We start from the raw sequence: 18135 nt of genomic DNA, 5'->3' as shown, positions 1-18135 counted from the left end.
ATACAAAGAGCCATGTTGTCATGGAAAATGTTTATTTAAAGACCTTTCTCAACATTTCTTCAGGTGCAGATTTATTAGTTAATTTTATGATTTCTGAAGAACCATGGAAAGTTGGTATTTTTATGCAAGGTCCAATTCTTGATTATCCACAAGTGGGTTATATGATAGGCTTCTCTATGATAAATATTGCTCTAAGTTCTTACATATATTAAGTTCCCCCTAATTAAAATCCATTCATTCTAATTCTGTTAAGTTCTCAATTGACTTCTTTTTTGGTATTATTAAAGAGAAGTTGGCTGCCTGCCTAGCATCAGACTCTGCTTGGTAAGCAGAGTCTTACCAAGTGTTGGATATCTGTAGTCCAAGGTCTGAACTATCTTGCTTTGCGCCTTCAGAAATTTTGTCAGCTCACCAATAGTTAAGTTCTGGTAACTAATTCATAAATACTAATTTATAAATGTTGACATTCCTTTGTTAAGTCATTACAGAGTCAAGTGAAAATCTTGACAGGTTAATATTTAGCCAAAGATTAATATATACCAGGTACCGATGTATACTTTGTGTCCATTATATCATTCAATCCACATAAAAATTTTGTGAGAGATGCTATTATCTGCATTTTGTAGGTAGGGAAACTAAGTCCCTGGAACTATGGCTTACGGCCATATATGCTCTTATGTAGAGGAGCTAGAATTTGAATCCACAGTTGATTGAGCAAATGATATGTTAGAAGGTTGCCTGCTAATTGCATAAGTAAGATATAGAATGGATATTAAGTGCCCTAGTGCCGATTTCTTGCTTGATAATCAATAAGTACTTGATAATTAAGTAAATTAGATTATTTGAAATAGGAAATCTAGATTGTCTTCCACTTTAAATTTGTATTTAGTAGTTAACTGGTACCAACCATCTTTTGGATACATTTAGATAAACAGACAATTTTTGGCTCTTTTGGCCTACATTTTTTGGAGTTCATGTATACCTCTCCATTCTTTTAACAAATCTTATTTCAGAGAGTCAGATCACAGTCAAGTTTATTAGATTAAAGCATTCTTGACTGTCTTTTTTTTTTCCAGTGATAAGCAAGTCTGGAGGATATACAAGATTAGGTTAAGAAATCAACTCTCTTAATTTGATTCTGGATTTTTAAGATTTTGGTACCATATTTATATATTATCACCTAAAGTCAATCTTTGTGTTTTTTAAATAAATTGTTTTAAATGTATTGGGGTAACATGGTCAATAAAATTACATAGGTTTGAAGTGTACAGTTCTATAATACATCATCAGTATATGACCTGGTATGTTCACCTCCCAAAATCTTTGTGTTTAAAGAGATTCCATTAGATTACTTTTAGAATATCAGGTAATTTCTCTCATTCTAGGCCAACTTAATATTAAAGCTATCTGTTGATGGACTGCATATAATTATAATTATTTCAATTGATAATATTTTCTATACCTTGGCAGAAGTTAGAAAAAAGGGAAAGCCTGTTAGATATCTACATCTATGTATTAAGTGTGAGCCAGAAAGTCTGAATTTTGCAGCTGGTGGAATTTGAAGTAGAGATTGAGGAAAAATAACTAACATTGGTACTTTGCATTCATTAAGAAACAATAGGTTCTATACCTAGTTTAGGAGGAGTAGATCCAATTTATTCAAGGTTATTATAATAATAATAAAATAAGTTTACAGTTTCAAAATTGTTTGTCACATTTAATTCTCACAGTGCCTCTGTAAAGTAGACACTCTTATTTTACAGATGAAGAAACTGAAATTTAGTTTGTCACATAGGATGCCCTCTGGTTCTTTCTCATACTTTCTCTCAATTCCATGCTTCATGTCCTTCAACATCTGTAAAGTAATTTTTGCAAAATTTCATCATTCTGTATAGTCTTTTTATATAAAGTAACTGCATTGTTATATGACACACATATAATGGCATTGTTGATGTTACTAATACGTAAAAATTGTAATGCGATTTATCAGTTTGTTAGGAATTATACTGATGTAACTCTCCTGATAGAAAAATTATAATAATGTATAGAATTTTTCAGCACACTAGAAATCAAAATTACTATGATTTTGGCTAATACTACCAGATTTAATAATAAAAATGGAAATTATGAAGACATGGACTATTTTACCATTGCACAAGAAATTTTCTAGAATTTTTCTGAATTACACTGGCAATGAGACTGACTGTTCTCCTTTTATTCCCATAGGGAAACACTGGCCCCCTTGGCAAAGAAGGTATAATAGGCCCAACAGGTAGAACTGTAAGTTTGTCACAATTAAGTTCTTTTTTTCATATTTTTTTCTTTAATCTTATTTCTAGAGTAATCCACAAAGGATCACCCTGGGTATTTGAGAAGCAAAAGGCAAAATAGCTGTACATCTTCCTCTGGAAAATGATTCCTGAGAACTTAGAAATCATATGTGTAATGAAGAAGGTGTATATAGTAAGGTAGCCATTAAAACTTGAGACAGGAAAACAGAACTGGGATTGGGGAGGAAGGGTTGAGCGTCATAATCCTAGTGGTGATCACTAAAGCAATACAAAGGATCAGTATTCTGAAGGAAAGAGCATAGCAAAAAAAGAGCAGACAGCTAAATTTGAGTCTTTGGAAGTACCTAGTATAAAAGAAAGAAAACAGTTGATGGGAATAAGAAAATCAGAAAAGTACAACGTTAAGCTAGATGAGTTTCAAGAAAGTAATTAACAGTGATCTTGGTAAGTTGTAGTAGAAGATAGAGTACAGATAACAATGAGTAAGGAAGTAAATAAAAATATTCAATAATAGCTTTTCTCAAAATCTCACAGCAAATTTTGGAGTAGATTTTTTTTTTCATTTAAGACATAAGGAAATAGATGAGCTTTACAGGTTACTTAGTTATCAAGGTGATACAGCTAGCGAATTACATAGTTGATGTTTCTTACTTCAAGACCAGTGTTCTTGCCACTCCATTCAAACAATGTCTGGAGAAGGAACTGTGACAGTATATGCCAGTGCCTTAAGAATTTTGGCTATGAAATAAAATTAAAATGAGACAATTTTGGGAAAGATGGTCTTGGGAAGTTTTACAATACCAGTTATAATCTAAATATACAAGAGCAAGAGAAATAAATATACAGTAGAAAGAGGCAAATTGAGACTTGGAGAAGAAAGATTCATTTCCTGCAGGGAATCAATATTTTCAACTATTTGAGTCTTATATGGACACAAAGTTTTAAAATATAAAATGGAATGCTTCCATGTTATATAAACTTACAGTATGAAGTACAAATTTAGAGAAAAATTGGTAAATTTAGAGAAAAATTCACCACCAAATTTACTGGATTTTTAATTGTAAAAAACTAAATGTATACATCGACATTTCTCTGACTACTTTCAGCAATTACCACTCAGAGCTTTATAGTCTAAGTAGGAGATTGTCAGTGGGAGAATTCTCATATTTCAGTGGGTGGTTCTTCAGCAAATTTAGGAATACTGTTCAGATTACAGAGTCTTTATATTCCTCTGTCAAAAATGTGAAATATTAATTAGTCAGGGAAAACATGATAAAGAAATGGCTCAATTAAAATACTTAACAGTGTTTTATTTATAAGTGGTTTCTTAGGGCCCTTATAATATTCAGCATACACATCAAAATTTTTCTATTCTAAAAAGAAATTTATAAGAAAAGTTTGTTATGAAAGACTAAGCATTTGAGAATGACCAAAACATTGTGAAAGAAAACAGAAGTGGATGATGAGAGACTTGCTTTTCTAAATAAGAAAACAATATGTTAAAGTCATTGTAAATGCAACTTTATAGAAGTACAAAGAAAATGCAAACTAAAATAATAATAAGATAGTACATCCAACCTCTCAGAAAAGGATATAGGCAGAAGAGCATGAATGATCATATGTGGAAGAATAGTTGAGTAACTTGTGGTCTACCCATTTTGTGGAATATAATACAACTATTAAAAAAAGAAATAGTTGTATCTACTTTGGCTGACTTGCAGTTGTTTTATAATGGGTTGCTAACTAATAATCTGATGCATAGAAGAGTATATAATATGACATCAATATTATAAACCATGACCAATCACCCCATACATAGGTAAATATATTTGTCAATGTTTGATTAGAAAAAAGGAAAGATGCCTGACCAGGTGGTGGCGCAGTGGATAGAGCATCAGATTGGGATGCTGAGGACCCAGGTTTGAGACCACAAGGTCGCCAGCTTGAGCGCAGGCTCATCTGGTTTGAACAAAAGCTCACCAGCTTGGACCCAAGGTCGCTGACTCCAGCAAGGGGTTACTCGGTCTGCTGAAGGCCCGTAGTCAAGGCACACATGAGAAAGCAATCAATGAACAACTAAGGTGTTGCAACGCGCAACAAAAAACTAATGATTGATGCTTCTCATCTCTCCGTTCCTGTCCGTCCATCTCTGTCTATCCCTCTCTCTGACTCTCTCTCTCTCTCTGTAAAAAAGAAAAAAAGAAAAAAGGAAAGACAAAATAAATAATATAAATGGAGAATAAATAATGAGGTAGTATTTTTAACTTGCAAGATTAACAAAGAATAATAAATAGTACATGCACACTTTGTGCAGATGACATGATCCTGTATATAGAAAACCCCAAAGACTCCACAGAAAGGCTCTTAGAAACAATAAACCAATACAGTAAGGTTGCAGGATACAAAATAAATATATAGAAGGCTATTGCTTTCTTATATGCCAACAATGAAACTTCAGAAAGTGAACACAAAAAAAATCCCTTTTACAGTTGCAACAACAACAACAAAAAATACCTAGGAAGAAACCTAACAAAGAATGTAAAGAACCTATATACTGAAAACTACAAAGCATTATTAAAGGAAATTGAAAAAGACACAATGAAATGGAAAAATATTTCTTGTTTGTGGATAAGAAGAATAAATATAGTTAAAATGGCCATATTACCCAAAGCAATATACAAATTTAATGCAATTCCCATCATAATTCTAATGTCATTTTTTAAAGAACTGGAACAAAAACTCATCAGGTTTGTATGGAACCATAAAAAAACCCAAATAACCAAAGTAATCCTAAGGGGAAAAAAAAAAAAAAAGCTGGAGGCATTGCAATACCTGACTTCAAATTATACTACAGAGCCATGGTAATTAAAACAGCATGGTATTGGCAGAAAAAATAGACACACAGACCAATGGAACAGAATAGCAGAAGTAAAACTGCATGTATATAGGCAAATCATCTTTGATAAAGGAGCCAAAACACAAAATGGAGAAAAGAAAGCCTCTTCAATAAATGGTGCTGGGAAAATTGGAAAGCCACATGCAAAAGAATGAAACTTGACTACAATTTGTCTCCTTGCACAAAATTAATTCAAAATGAATCAAAGACCTAATAATAAGATCTAAAAAATAAGTTACATAGAAGAAAACATAGGTACTAAACTCATGGACCTTGGCAGTAGAAAACATTTTATGAATTTGACCCTGAAGGTAGGGGAAGTAAAGGCAAAGATAAATGAATGGGGCTACATCAAACTAAGAAGCTTCTGCACAGCAAAAGAAACTGGAGATAAAACAGACAACTAAATGGGAGATGATATTTTCAAACAACAGCTCAGATAAGGGGCTAATATCCAAAATATATAAAGAACTCACAAAACTCAGCAACAAATAAGCAAACAATCCAATAAAAAAAAATGGGAAGAGGACACGAACAGACACTTCTCCCAAGAAAAAATACAAATGGCCAACAGATATATGAAAAGATGCTCATCTTCACTAGCTATCAGAGGAATGCAAATCAAAACTACAATGACAGATACCACCTCACACCTGTTAGATTAGCTATTATCAACAAGACAGGTAATAACAAGTGCTGGAGAGGCTGTGGAGAAAGAGGAACCCTTATTATAACACTGTTGGTGGGAATGTAAAGTAATACAACCATTATGGAAGAAAGTATTGTGGTTCCTCAAAAAATTAAAAATAGAACTACCTTATGACCCAGCAATCCCTCTACTGGGTATATACCCCCAAAACTCAATCTTTGATACATAAAGACACATGCACCTCCATGTTAATTGCAGCATTGTTCACAGTGGCCAAGACATGGAAACAACTGAAATGCCCTTCAATAGATGACTGGATAAAGAAGATGTGGTACATATATACAACGGAATACTACTCAGACAAAAGAAATTATGACATCGGATCATTTACAACAAAATGGTTGGATCTTGATAACATTATATGGAGTGAAATAAGTAAATCAGAAAAAACTAAGAACTGCATAATTTCATACATAGGTGGGACATAAAAACAAGACTAAGAGACATGGACAAGAGTGTGGTGGTTGGGGGGGAGGAAGGGAGAGGGGAAGGTGAGGGGGAGGGGCACAAAGAAAACTAGATAGAAGGTGATGGAGGACAATCTGACTTTGGGTGATGGGTATGCAACATAATTGAATGACAAGATAACCTGGACATGTTTTCTTTGAACATATGTACCCTGATTTATTGATGTCACCCCATTAAAATTAACAAAAATTTATATAAAAAAAAGAATATTAACAGTTTAAAAAGCGGTAGGTCCACCCAACAACAGCAGACTACGCGTTCTCTTCAAGTGCACATGAAATAGTCACTAATATAGATCATATTTTGGGTCATGAAACAAATTTTACTAAACTGAAGTTAAATAAAGTGTGTTCTCTGGCCATGATGAAACTAGACTAAAAATCTATAAACTAGAGAGATAATAAGAAAATCTTCAAATGCTTGAAAATTAAACCACACACATCTAAATAATCCATGTATCAAAGAAGTTTCAGAAAAGGTTAAAAATATTTGGGACTCAATGAAAACGTGCATCACATATCAAAATATACAGGATATAGCTCAGAAGAAGGAATAGAATGAGAAGATGATAGAGGAGGAAACCTCCTAGGAGCAAGGTTTTCTAAGGCTGAGGAAAACAATTTAACCTGTCACTTCCTTTCTAAATTGTTTTGTGGGGGATTGCCCATCAGCTGTTTTGATTTAGTTGAATAAATAAGTAGCTTGTTATCCCTGTCTCACTTGAAGGTGGAGCTAAGGATTGCAAAACAGACATGATAAATCAATAGATTGCTTTTGTTTCTGTCTTACTTTGATTTACTTAGGAAAAGAAAACTAGAATTTATATAAATTTACTAAACAAGTTTTGCTAAAGAAAACCAAAATAAATTGTTATGTTTCTGTATACAACCTCAACTGCATTACATAAATAACTATCCATAACACTAAAGTAACTTTTTTTTTCTTTTAGGGACCCAGAGGAGAAAAAGGCTTGAGAGGTGAAGCTGTAAGTTTAACTAAATTTGTGGTTATGATATCACTTGTCACTAGGCTATAAGCTTCATGAAAGCAAAGACCTTGTTTGATTTGTTCATTATTATGTATCTGGTATTTGTGGAATATAAATAAAATTATAATTTTCAGGGAGTAGAATAACCTGTGATATATAGCAATGAAACCTGGTAAAGTCTAAACATGTTTAAGAACCTGCCTGTCATCTTCCCAGACCCCTGTGTGAAATGGAATATCTGCCTTATCAGGCATCAGGAGAAGAGGCATGAACCTGCTTCTCAAGTGTTGCAAAAGCCCGCCAAGTCCCATTAGGTACATATACCCACTGTGTCCAGTCAGCACCCAGGAGGGCTGCAAAGCAGAAGTAAATCATTAGTTGTATATTTCAGCCAATTAGAAAAAACAGTGAATGGTTGGGCAAAAAGATAGTACTTTTGGAACCTAAATGACTCTTACTGGTGCTTTTTTCTACTTTTCTGGAATGTACATTCTTCTGAGTCAAAGAAGACATTCTGTGAACGGACCACTTTCCCAGAAGAGATCTGTTGAACATTTTAAATCAGCAGCTACAAACAGGACAAGCCATGGAGTGAAATGGGGTTGGGGACGGGGTTGAAACCAAGAACAGAAGGCGTACAAGAATAAACTTAAAGGCAGTGGTAAAGTCTCAATTAAAATGTAGTAAGATTACATAGTAACACTTGAGATTTTTGCTTTTCACCATGGGTTATGCCTGGGCTGCAGAAAAAAAAAAAAAAAAAGTTACCGTTATATTAATTAGCAGAGGAATGGATATTTTGTGATTTCAGACAGCCTAAAAATCCCCAAAGAGCACTAAAATAGATGTGTTTAATTTGCAGCAGGGTGGCCCTCCCAGTTTCTCAGCATACTTGCTAGAGTAGGAAGCAAGAATGTATGCACACAATGAAGCCATATGCCCCAGAGGAGGGCAAGGGGAAGTGAAAAGGAGGGAGGTTTAGAATTAACCCATTTCCCAAACCTGTCTTCCCCAGCTGCCTCCCAGGCCCACCCTCCCTAAGTACTCTGGCTGGAACATAAGCTTCCATCAGGACTAGGAAACCTCAAGTACATATGACAATGTCACAGCATTTCATGTGGGGGGAAAAAAATTCAGTAGTTCTAATGGATTATAAATACAGTGGATTATTCCTGCAATCTTACTTTGCACTGATAGAAATAAGGCATCCATAATAAAACGGGTAGTGGCAGCAGGCAGGCCATCCCTAGATGGGGACATGGACAAAATTAAAGTACATTCAGAGGTGGGCTCTCTTGGATTAATGGTGTATTGGTTACCTAAAAAATCCAATTGAAATATCTGGGATATTTTATCATTGCCAGACTGCGGCCTGATCATCCCTCTCCTTATTCTCTTTGTTCTCTCTTTACTGCCTGGTTTCTATACAGGTACTTGCTTTTTCTTACCCATACCATTTATCCCTGTGGTTCCTACTTACCTGGAGGTTTCAATGTAAAGATAATTTGCTGATGTTTTAGCCTCACCTCACCGCCACCTGTTGACATAATACCTAGTACGTTGGACCAAGTACAATGCCTAGCAACTGTTTTTCACTTCCTTACTTAAATGTCCCCTTGTCAGAGAGGCTTTTCCTTAATAGTCAATGTCAAATAACAGTACTCCCACCTGCCTGAGATTCCCTATTTTTCCTTAATCTGTTTCCATACCACTTGACATGCTACATATTTATTAGGTTTTATTGTTTATTATATCTCCCCTCCCTAGAATGTAGGCTCCATGACACAGACATTTTATCTGCTTATTTTTTATTTTTATTTTTTTAATTTTTTCCGAAGCCAGAAACAGGGAGGCAGTCAGACAGACTCCCGCATGCGCCCGACCAGGATCCACCAGGCATGCCCACCAGGAGGCAATGCTCTGCCCATCTGGGGCGTCGCTCTTTTGTGACCAGAGCCATTCTAGCACCTGAGGCAGAGGCCACAGAGCCATCCTCAGCGCCCGGGCCAACTTTGCTCCAATGGAGCCTTGGCGGCAGGAGGGGAAGAGAGAGACAGAGAGGAAGGAGAGGGGGAGGGGTGGAGAAGCAGATGGGTGCTTCTCCTGGGTGCCCTGGCTGGAATCGAACCCAGGACTCCTGGATGTTAGGCCGACACTGTACCACTGAGCCAACCGGCCAGGGTCTTATCTGCTAATTTTAATGCTGTGTCCCCAACACCTAAGACAGTGCTTGTCTTAGAGTGAGTATTCAGTAAATATTTAATACATTGTTAGTAAAAGAATTAGAGAAGGCTTGGGATGTTGGGACATGATAGTTGTCTTCAAATATTTGAAAGGGTGTATAAAGGAAGACAAAATTCTAGAAAATTTAAATGATTTTTATTGCATTGAATTTTCAGTTTCTTTCTTAGCTCCCTGAAAGGTGGTGAGTTTCACGATACCAGGTAATTCCCAGTCTATCATAGTACCTGTCACATAATTATCACAAAGTAGATACTTATTGGCTATAAATGTAAAGAATGCTGAATCTATTTCAACATTATAATGAGCTGTCTAATATAACAATGAACTGCTTTAAAACAAGATAGTTTTGTGAGAAGTAAATATCTTGTCAGTAGAAGCCTACTGACTATCTCTGAGCTACCGGACTGATTCTTGTACTGGATAGGGACTTAGAATATACTTTTATAGTCCTTTCCAGCTGTAAGAGTCTGTGATTCTACATAAAAGAAAAATAAATAAGCCCTTCGTAAAAGAACAAACAAAGCCCTAGAACAGGCATCCCCAAACATTTTACACAGGGGGCCAGTTCACTGTCCCTCAGACCATTGGAGGGCCGAACTATAAAAAAAAAACTATGAACAAATCCCTATACACACTGCACAGATCTTATTTTAAAGTAAAAAAACAAAACGGGAACAAATACAATATTTAAAATAAAGAACAAGTAAATTTAAATCAACAAACTGACCAGTATTTCAATGGGAACTAAAAATAAGACAGCCCCTGTCTTTTGGGGGTAAAATTAATATAAGACAGGGTCTTATAATAGGGGAAACATGGTGTGTAGTAATGTGGGGGGAGACTTTTGGGCAAAGGGAGGTTATAGGGGCCATTATGTTGTTGTACATTTGGGGGAGTATGGGGGCCATTGTACTGTGTAGTAATGGTTATAGTGCTTTGCCTTTCTTCCTACTTCTGCTGTTATTTCACACTGCTTCCGGTGATGTGGGGTGCCACAGCTGCAGACCGGATGTGCATCAGGTGATGCGCTTCCGGAGCCGTGATGCGTGCATCCCGCATCACCGGAAGTAGTACTGTACGTGAGCAATGCCGCACTTTGCGTCGCCCCCACATACAGTGCTCCTCTCACTGACCACCAATGAAAGAGATGCCCCTTCTGGAAGTGAGGTGGTGGCCGGATAAATGGCCTCAGGGGGTCGCATGTGGCCCACAGGCTGTAGTTTGGGGACCCCTGCCCTAGGAACATAAATAAATAACAGTTATTTAAAGTAGAAGTTAGTTCTCATCAGCTTCAATTATTATTCTGAATCCATCCACTTCCCTCATTCTTCGTCCCTGGCACTCTTGGCTAGATTGCCATGGTGTCTCCCTTGCACTCCAGTCTTCATTACGTTCCTTCCACTTTTCTCCACTACAATCCAGTCCCTACGTAGCAATTAGAGTAATATTGCAAAAGCGTAAGTCAGATTATATCACTCCCCTCTTTAAAACCTCGCTATTGCACTCAGGCTAAAATCTAAATTCTTTACTCCGTCTACAGTGCCCTACTCAAACTAGCCCGTTTGTTTCTCAGTCTCATGATGTACCACTTTCCCTTTGCCAATGAATGTCTATTCTGTGGAACATGCTTTCCTTTTGCCTAGAAAATTATTTCCTTTCCTTTTCAAATGACTTGTTTTTATGTCATTAATCAGGTCTCTCTTCAAATATCATCTTAGAGAAGCCTTCCATGACCACCCCGTCTTGTTGTTCCTGGTCATTCTCTTTCCCAATATCCAGTTTTGTTTTCTTCATGGCAGTTAGCATTAACTGAGATTATTATTTTTTCTGTCTCCTATGCTAGAATTCAAACTTCATGAGAGCAGAGAGCTTTGATACACTGCTATCAGTGTCCAGAGCAGAATCTGGCATGTAATAGGCAATATTTGAGAAGTAAATTGATTAATAAATGCATACTATTACCTAAAATTAAAAAATCAACATCAATTTCCTGTTATAGCTAGTAAAGTAGTACTTCCTGAGTTAATGTACTTATAAGTCTTGTTCTCTGAGTTACCATCGTTCTCTTCATAATTAAGGTAAAAACTGGTACAGAAGGAAGAGGGACACAAAGGCAATTAGTGTAGAAAATAAAATTCATTGCCAAAAAAAGGACTAATTGGCACATTAGAATTATGATTATTCTGTTTTTATTGTTAAATAACTGGCATTAAATATCTTTTATCCACTCTTTTGATTTTATTAGAGTATAAAGGGCTTTATAAAAATAATCTTTTAATTCTTAAAGATCATCAGCAGTTAGTGTAATCCATAAAATTTGCAAGTGAACCTTTCTGCTTTTATTTTATGGAAAAGGTGAATGACATTTTTTTATACTCCATTGGGACGTTTTCTGTATTTTCAGGTTTGTTTTCTTTAAGGGGATGTTTTAAGTAATTGACTGTCTAAATATTCCTAAGTAGGTATTATGTTTCAGAATATAATATTTTCAAAGGAGTCAGTCTCAAATAAAATCAGTATATTGGAAGTTTTTGGAATGAATTTTACTAGCCAAAATCTATTGTATTGAGACAAATAAGACAATTCACTCTTTATACAAAGGTCAGAATCACAACCACCTATCAAACTGGCTTTATAAATCTTATTTCAAAATTTTCCATGAAGCTGGTGTCAGAATTTAGGAAGCTATGCTGTTTTTACTAAGTTTTATACCAATACCAAATCATGATTCAGTGCCTTAAAAGAAGAAGAATAAGAAGAAGATAAAGAAGGTCAAATCTCATTAAACAACACATGAAAAGTATTCCCTTTAGTATAAGTTTGGGTTTCTTGGTTGAGAAGATTCATGTGTTCTACAATTTTATATTATCAACTCTAGTGTTGATCTTGGATAAGTCCTCCCCACCCCTGAAAGAGCTGTTTCTGTATTGCCAAATAGGAAAGAGTTTCTTTCTATTCTGTACCTATTTTATGTTGGCCTGACTATGTGGTATTTTAAAAATTAAGTCTGTGGATTCATTTATATATACTCTAAATTGAGCCCAAGTCTTGTGATATTCTAAGAAAACATCCTAGGAGATAGCATGTAGAATTTTCTACTCTCCTTCTATTTCAAAATTGTGTGAATGGCAAATTTGAAAAGTTACAAAAATCTCCTGGTTTACGTTAGGCCCCAAATATTTTTAGAACATGTTTAAGTTTTGAAGTAAGTAATGCAAAGAGGATGTTCCTAATTCACTAATTCCATCCTAATTATATTACTAATAAATCTTATTTAATATTACTAAATTTTCAAACCCTCTTAATCAGTGGTTCTCAACCAAAAGTCATTTTGTCCCCAACCCCCAGGAGACACTGGAAATATTTGGAGATGTTTTTGGTTGTCATAGCTGGGGAAAGGGAGAGAGAGCTGTTAGTGGAATCTAGTAGGTAGAGACCAGGGGTGCTGCTAAACATACTATAATGTAAGCTTCTTGATTTGTAAAGTAGAAAAGAAAAGCTCTCTTTAGCTAGGCCAGCTTAAAGATTGTGAAGCTAAATTGTCATTGTATGTACATTAACGCACAGTCTAAATACTCAGATTCAAGGACATGTACTTAACATTATTTTCAAGGTCTAATGATAAAATACGTTATTTTTGAAGGATCATCAGTAAATTCTGAAATTAAATTGAGAGTCTGTTTTCAAAGGTAGTGCTTTCACTATAGCCAAAAAAACACCGCAACCATTTAATTTGGTTCCCTTTATGAAATTAACATAGACAATCACAGTTTTATTATAAACTGCTTTATATAGTTTCTAGAGAGAGTAAATTACTTTTCCTTAATGGTGCGTTTACAAGAGGAATAAAAAAGAACTAATAAATGTTAAATTGTTGGAACAATATTCTGTTTTACTTGTCTAATTGCTCTGTCCTATGCAGTTGTTTCATTGGGGCTGTTCTTCCCTGTCTTGTTAGATTTAAAGTATTTTGTTTGGGCGTATTTGTAATGATCTGACTTATTCTGGGAAAGAAGCTGAAATGAACTCAATAAAATCACCAGAAGAGAAGTAGTTTCCTTTCTCTATGATAAATTTCTCTTTCAAAGTCAAAAAGAAAATATATATTTTGTGCTGAACCATCAATGAGATTTTTGCAAATATCATAAATATGCTAAGTAGGATGAAATGTCAACTATTTATTTGTACCATGTTGATTCAGAATGGAGAAACACATGCAGCCAATCTACTCCAAGCCTCTATATATTTAAAAGGCTATTTCCAAGATAATATGTCTATAACTTATCATACAGCTTCTAAGGTACATGTCTCTACTTTAAATTATATTCACATATTATGCAAACTAAGAAATGTCCAGCAGGCATGGTGTTGGAGTACTCCACTCTTTTTAAGTCACTCTGGGTTTTTTTTTCCTGATTGTCATAATATATTAAGAATCAAGAGCTTCAGCAGTAAAACATGCTTAATACAAGTGGAACAGCATCATTATTCAAAACTCAGAGTGGAAGATAAACTTTGCTTTTTATCTTTTAACCAATAATCTGAACATCAAGCAAATCAAATTTTGAGTGGACATTTTTCTTTTATTTTATTGAGGTAACATTGGGTAATCACATTATAAAAATTTTCGGTGTCCAGTATTATAATTTGATGTCTGTATACTCTATTGCATGCTCACCCCAAAAAGTCTGATTTCCATATGGTACCATATATTTGAACTCATTTACCCACTTTGCCCTCCTCTCATACCCATTCTCTTCTGATAACCACCATTCTATTTGATTACTGTTGTTTTTATTTTAGAAAATGTCAACATAACGTTTCACATTTTAATATACATATTTTAACTGTTCTAATTTTTAAATTAATACTAGTTAATTTTAATATTATTCATTCATTCATTCAATAACAATTTTTGAACACTTATTGTGTATTAAGCAGTATTCTTGTTCGAGAAAATGAAAAGATGACTAACTCACTTTCAAGGGTACCTAGGGACTTTCCAATGTGTTATGTATTGTGGAATGCAGAAGTGGTTAGTTGAGTAAGGGGAAGGTGACATAGGTATAAGGCAGTGGGTATAGTGTTTAAAGAAGTATTGGAAGAAGACTGAGATAAAACAAGAATAGATAAACAGAAAATGTAAGGAGGAAAACTTCTAGTCCAGAAATAACACATGCAAGGGTATATATATATGTGAGCACTTGGAAGATTGGGAGGTCTAAAAATAGTTGGTTATAGATGGAGTGTCAGATGTGTTGGGGGCCCAGAGCCTCGAAGAGAGGCTGTGGTGCACATTAACTAAAAACATATATCTTTGTATCCAGTTGACTTGAATATTAATCCTAGCTGCCCCTTATTTGTGCTTACTAAACCACTCTCTTTTCTTGACTGTAAAACGAAAATAGAACACACTACTTGGCATACAGAGAGTTATCCATAAATAAGTACACAATTTGTCATATAGAGAGTTCTCAATAAATGGTAGTGTCACTAATAAAAAGTTTTTACTTTATCATCTAAGCAATCAAGAACCATTGAATGAAAACAATTACACTATTAGTTTTCCATTTTATAAGTAGAAGGTAGTTAGCATTGCAGAGAGAATAAAGTCAGGCAGGAAGTCAGACTACCAGTCCAGGCAAAACATGATGTCTTGGTCAGCTATGGCTGCTTTAACAAATTGCCATCAGTTGAATGGCTTAAACAGCAAATATTTCTTTCTCACTGCTCTGGAGGCTGGGAAGTCCAAAATCAAAGGGCTAGCATCTTTGACATCTGATGAGGGTTCTCTTCCTGGTTTTCAGAAGGCCATCTTCTTGCTAGATCCTTACATGGAAGAAAGTGAGAGATCATCTCTCTCATGTCTCTTCTTATAAGGGGCTCCACATGACCTAATGACCTCACACAGGCCCCTGCCTCCAAATGCTATCACATGGCAGATTAGGGATTCGGTGTATGAATTTGAGGAAAACATTCAGTTCACAGAACATCATCACAATTAAACTAAGACAATTGCTGTGAGGACGGAGAAGTAATTTTGGAGAGATTTGGAGGTGAAATCAGGAATAGGTGATAACCAATTTATAGGTGGATATTGAAGGAAAAAGAAATTATCTAAGAATACCGTAGTTTTCATCTTTGACAATCAGATGAATGGTAGATCGAAGTAACAGGAAAAACATACTTAGACAGTATTAAAATTTTTAAATATATTTATAATGGTTTATTAAAGTGAATAAATTTAGTTTCTAATGTGAATATATATGAAAATAAATATCCAGCTTGTTGAATGTGGGTGATAGCGCAATGCAAGAGCATGTAACTTCAAAATACTAAAGCAGCTTTGTATCTAAGACTTGCTTCACATAAAAAAGCAATGATAGAGGTTGAATCTAAGTTGTCTTGTTTATACCAAACCAAAAGCATACTTTGTACATATTGTGCTCTGCCTCCATTTTTTCTAGGGTCCACAAGGACCAAGAGGTCAACCAGGACCTCCCGTGAGTTTATTTATACCTATATTTGTTTATCATTGATGCTTATATGCTTGCCTGGCTTGAGATAGAGACTAAATAAAAACTCTTTAAAATTTGTTATGTTATAGGGTCCACCTGGAGCACCAGGCCCAAGAGTAAGTTTTCTTGGTTTACTTTATTTTATCTTAGTATGTGTTATTAATTTTTTTAAAGCTTCCATTAACTTCCTAGGTGCTCCTCCTGCCTACCTCTGTTCTTTTTGCTAAGCTGATATAGAACCTTCCCAGCTATAACTGGGAAGTCCAAGCTTCAAATTTCTTGTCTATAAAATGGAGATGGAGATGGTATTAAATAAGCAGTAAAGCACTCAGTACAGTGCCTGACAAAACAATTGGTAAAAAATAGTAATTCCCTCCATTTCTTCCTACTTCTGGATCCTAGCTCTCCTTTTTAAAATGTCTTGTTTTTGCCAACTAGTTATCTACCTCTTAAGCTTTATGTGAATCTTTCTCAGTTGCTGGTGGCTATAGAAGCCCTCAGAGTTCTTATGTATTTGCTGTTATCTCCTACAACGGCAAACTTGCTATCCTTATCTTTGAGGCAATGCTTCTGCTGCCTTATTATCAGCTATTATCTCCTGGCCTCTAATGTTCCAAGCTTGGTTTCCCTTATACTTTGTATTCACTTTATCTTCTTGCTTTCTATAAGAGATCTTCAGTCCTGGCTGGTTGCCTCACTCTGGCATGCAGACATCCAGGGTTCGATCCCTGGTCAGGGCTCACATGAGAAGTGACCATCTGCTTCTTGTCCCACCCTTCTCCCCCTTCTCTCTCTCTGCCTCTCTCAAAGCCTGTGGCTTGACTGGTTCTAGCATCGTCCCTGGGCATTGAGGATAGCTCAGTAGGTCCAAGTGTTGGTCTCAGGCGCTAAGGATAGCTCAGCTGATTTGAGCATTGGAGGTTGACTGGATGGATCCCGGTCAGGATGTATGCAGAGTCTGTCTCTACCTCCCCTTCTCTCATTTTAAAAAAGAGAGAGAGAGATCTTCTATCCCCAACCTTATCCCACCCCACTCCTTACAGCACCCTGGTCAAATACAATGTTCCTTGATTTGATTTCCTGTGTAAATGGGATTCATTGTTGGCTACAGTGTCCCAAACAGTGGCCCTATGCCTTCCAAGCCTTACTTATTTCTACATGCTACTCTAGTGTCATTTGGATCTCTGGCAGTTCTAGTTGGTGGATCACTAGGGCCTACTCTCAGAAGGTCAGGAACTCTTCATTCGTCTCGGCTTTTCATTGGGGAAGGACAAGCAAAGTACCACATGGAATATGGAAATGCGAGATTCAGTTCTCTATGATTTTTAAAAACTACCCTTTCTGTCCATCTAACTAATGGAGATTGAAACCTTCCCTGGCCTGAACATCAATGCAGACATCTTTCTTTAAATCTTCAAATTACTGTCAACTTCTCTGTTCTTCCTTTCACCTAACCCTACAATACATGGGTTACTCATCAAAGTTCTTTCCACCTTAGGATGACTTTGATATATCATAGCTGCCTTCTATAAAAGAACCTTTTTTTTTTTTTTGTATTTTTCTGAAGCTAGAAACGGGGAGAGACAGTCAGACAGACTCCCACATGCGCCTGACCAGGATCCACCTGGCACGCCCACCAGGGGGCGACGCTCTGCCCACCAGGGGGCGATGCTCTGCCCCTCCGGGTCATCGCTCTGTTGCGACCAGAGCCACTCTAGCGCCTGGGACAGAGGCTGAGGAGCCATCCCCAGCGCCCTCCAATGGAGCCTCGGCTGCGGGAGGAAAAGAGAGAGACAGAGAGGAAGGAGAGGGGGATGGGTGGAGAAGCAGATGGGCGCTTCTCCTGTGTGCCCTGGCCGGGAATCGAACCCGGGACTTCTGCACGCCAGGCCGACGCTCTACCACTGGGCCAACCAGCCAGGGCTGAAAGAACCAGTTTTAAAAGTCATACATCATTAGCAAGTTAGAAGGCTTTAGTGAAAATTTTCAAAAATTACATGCCAAACTTTGGGGTGATGTAT

General features: G+C 36.2%; 1 protein-coding gene across 1 annotated transcript in view; it reads left to right on the top strand.

The window, feature by feature from the left end:
• Nucleotides 1-18135, top strand: part of COL24A1 (collagen type XXIV alpha 1 chain) — a 383490-nt gene that overhangs the window by 340516 nt on the left and 24839 nt on the right. The window contains exons 53-56 of the mRNA XM_066372218.1: nucleotides 2227-2280; nucleotides 7314-7349; nucleotides 16064-16099; nucleotides 16204-16230. Of these exons, the coding sequence (XP_066228315.1) occupies nucleotides 2227-2280; nucleotides 7314-7349; nucleotides 16064-16099; nucleotides 16204-16230 (153 nt within the window). The remainder of the gene's footprint in view (nucleotides 1-2226; nucleotides 2281-7313; nucleotides 7350-16063; nucleotides 16100-16203; nucleotides 16231-18135) is intronic.

The sequence above is a fragment of the Saccopteryx leptura genome, chromosome 3 (assembly GCF_036850995.1).
Source record: "Saccopteryx leptura isolate mSacLep1 chromosome 3, mSacLep1_pri_phased_curated, whole genome shotgun sequence".
Classification (NCBI taxonomy): Eukaryota; Metazoa; Chordata; class Mammalia; order Chiroptera; family Emballonuridae; genus Saccopteryx; species Saccopteryx leptura.
The sequence above is the reverse complement of the archived record's forward strand: the minus strand, read 5'-3'. Positions and strand labels throughout refer to the sequence as shown.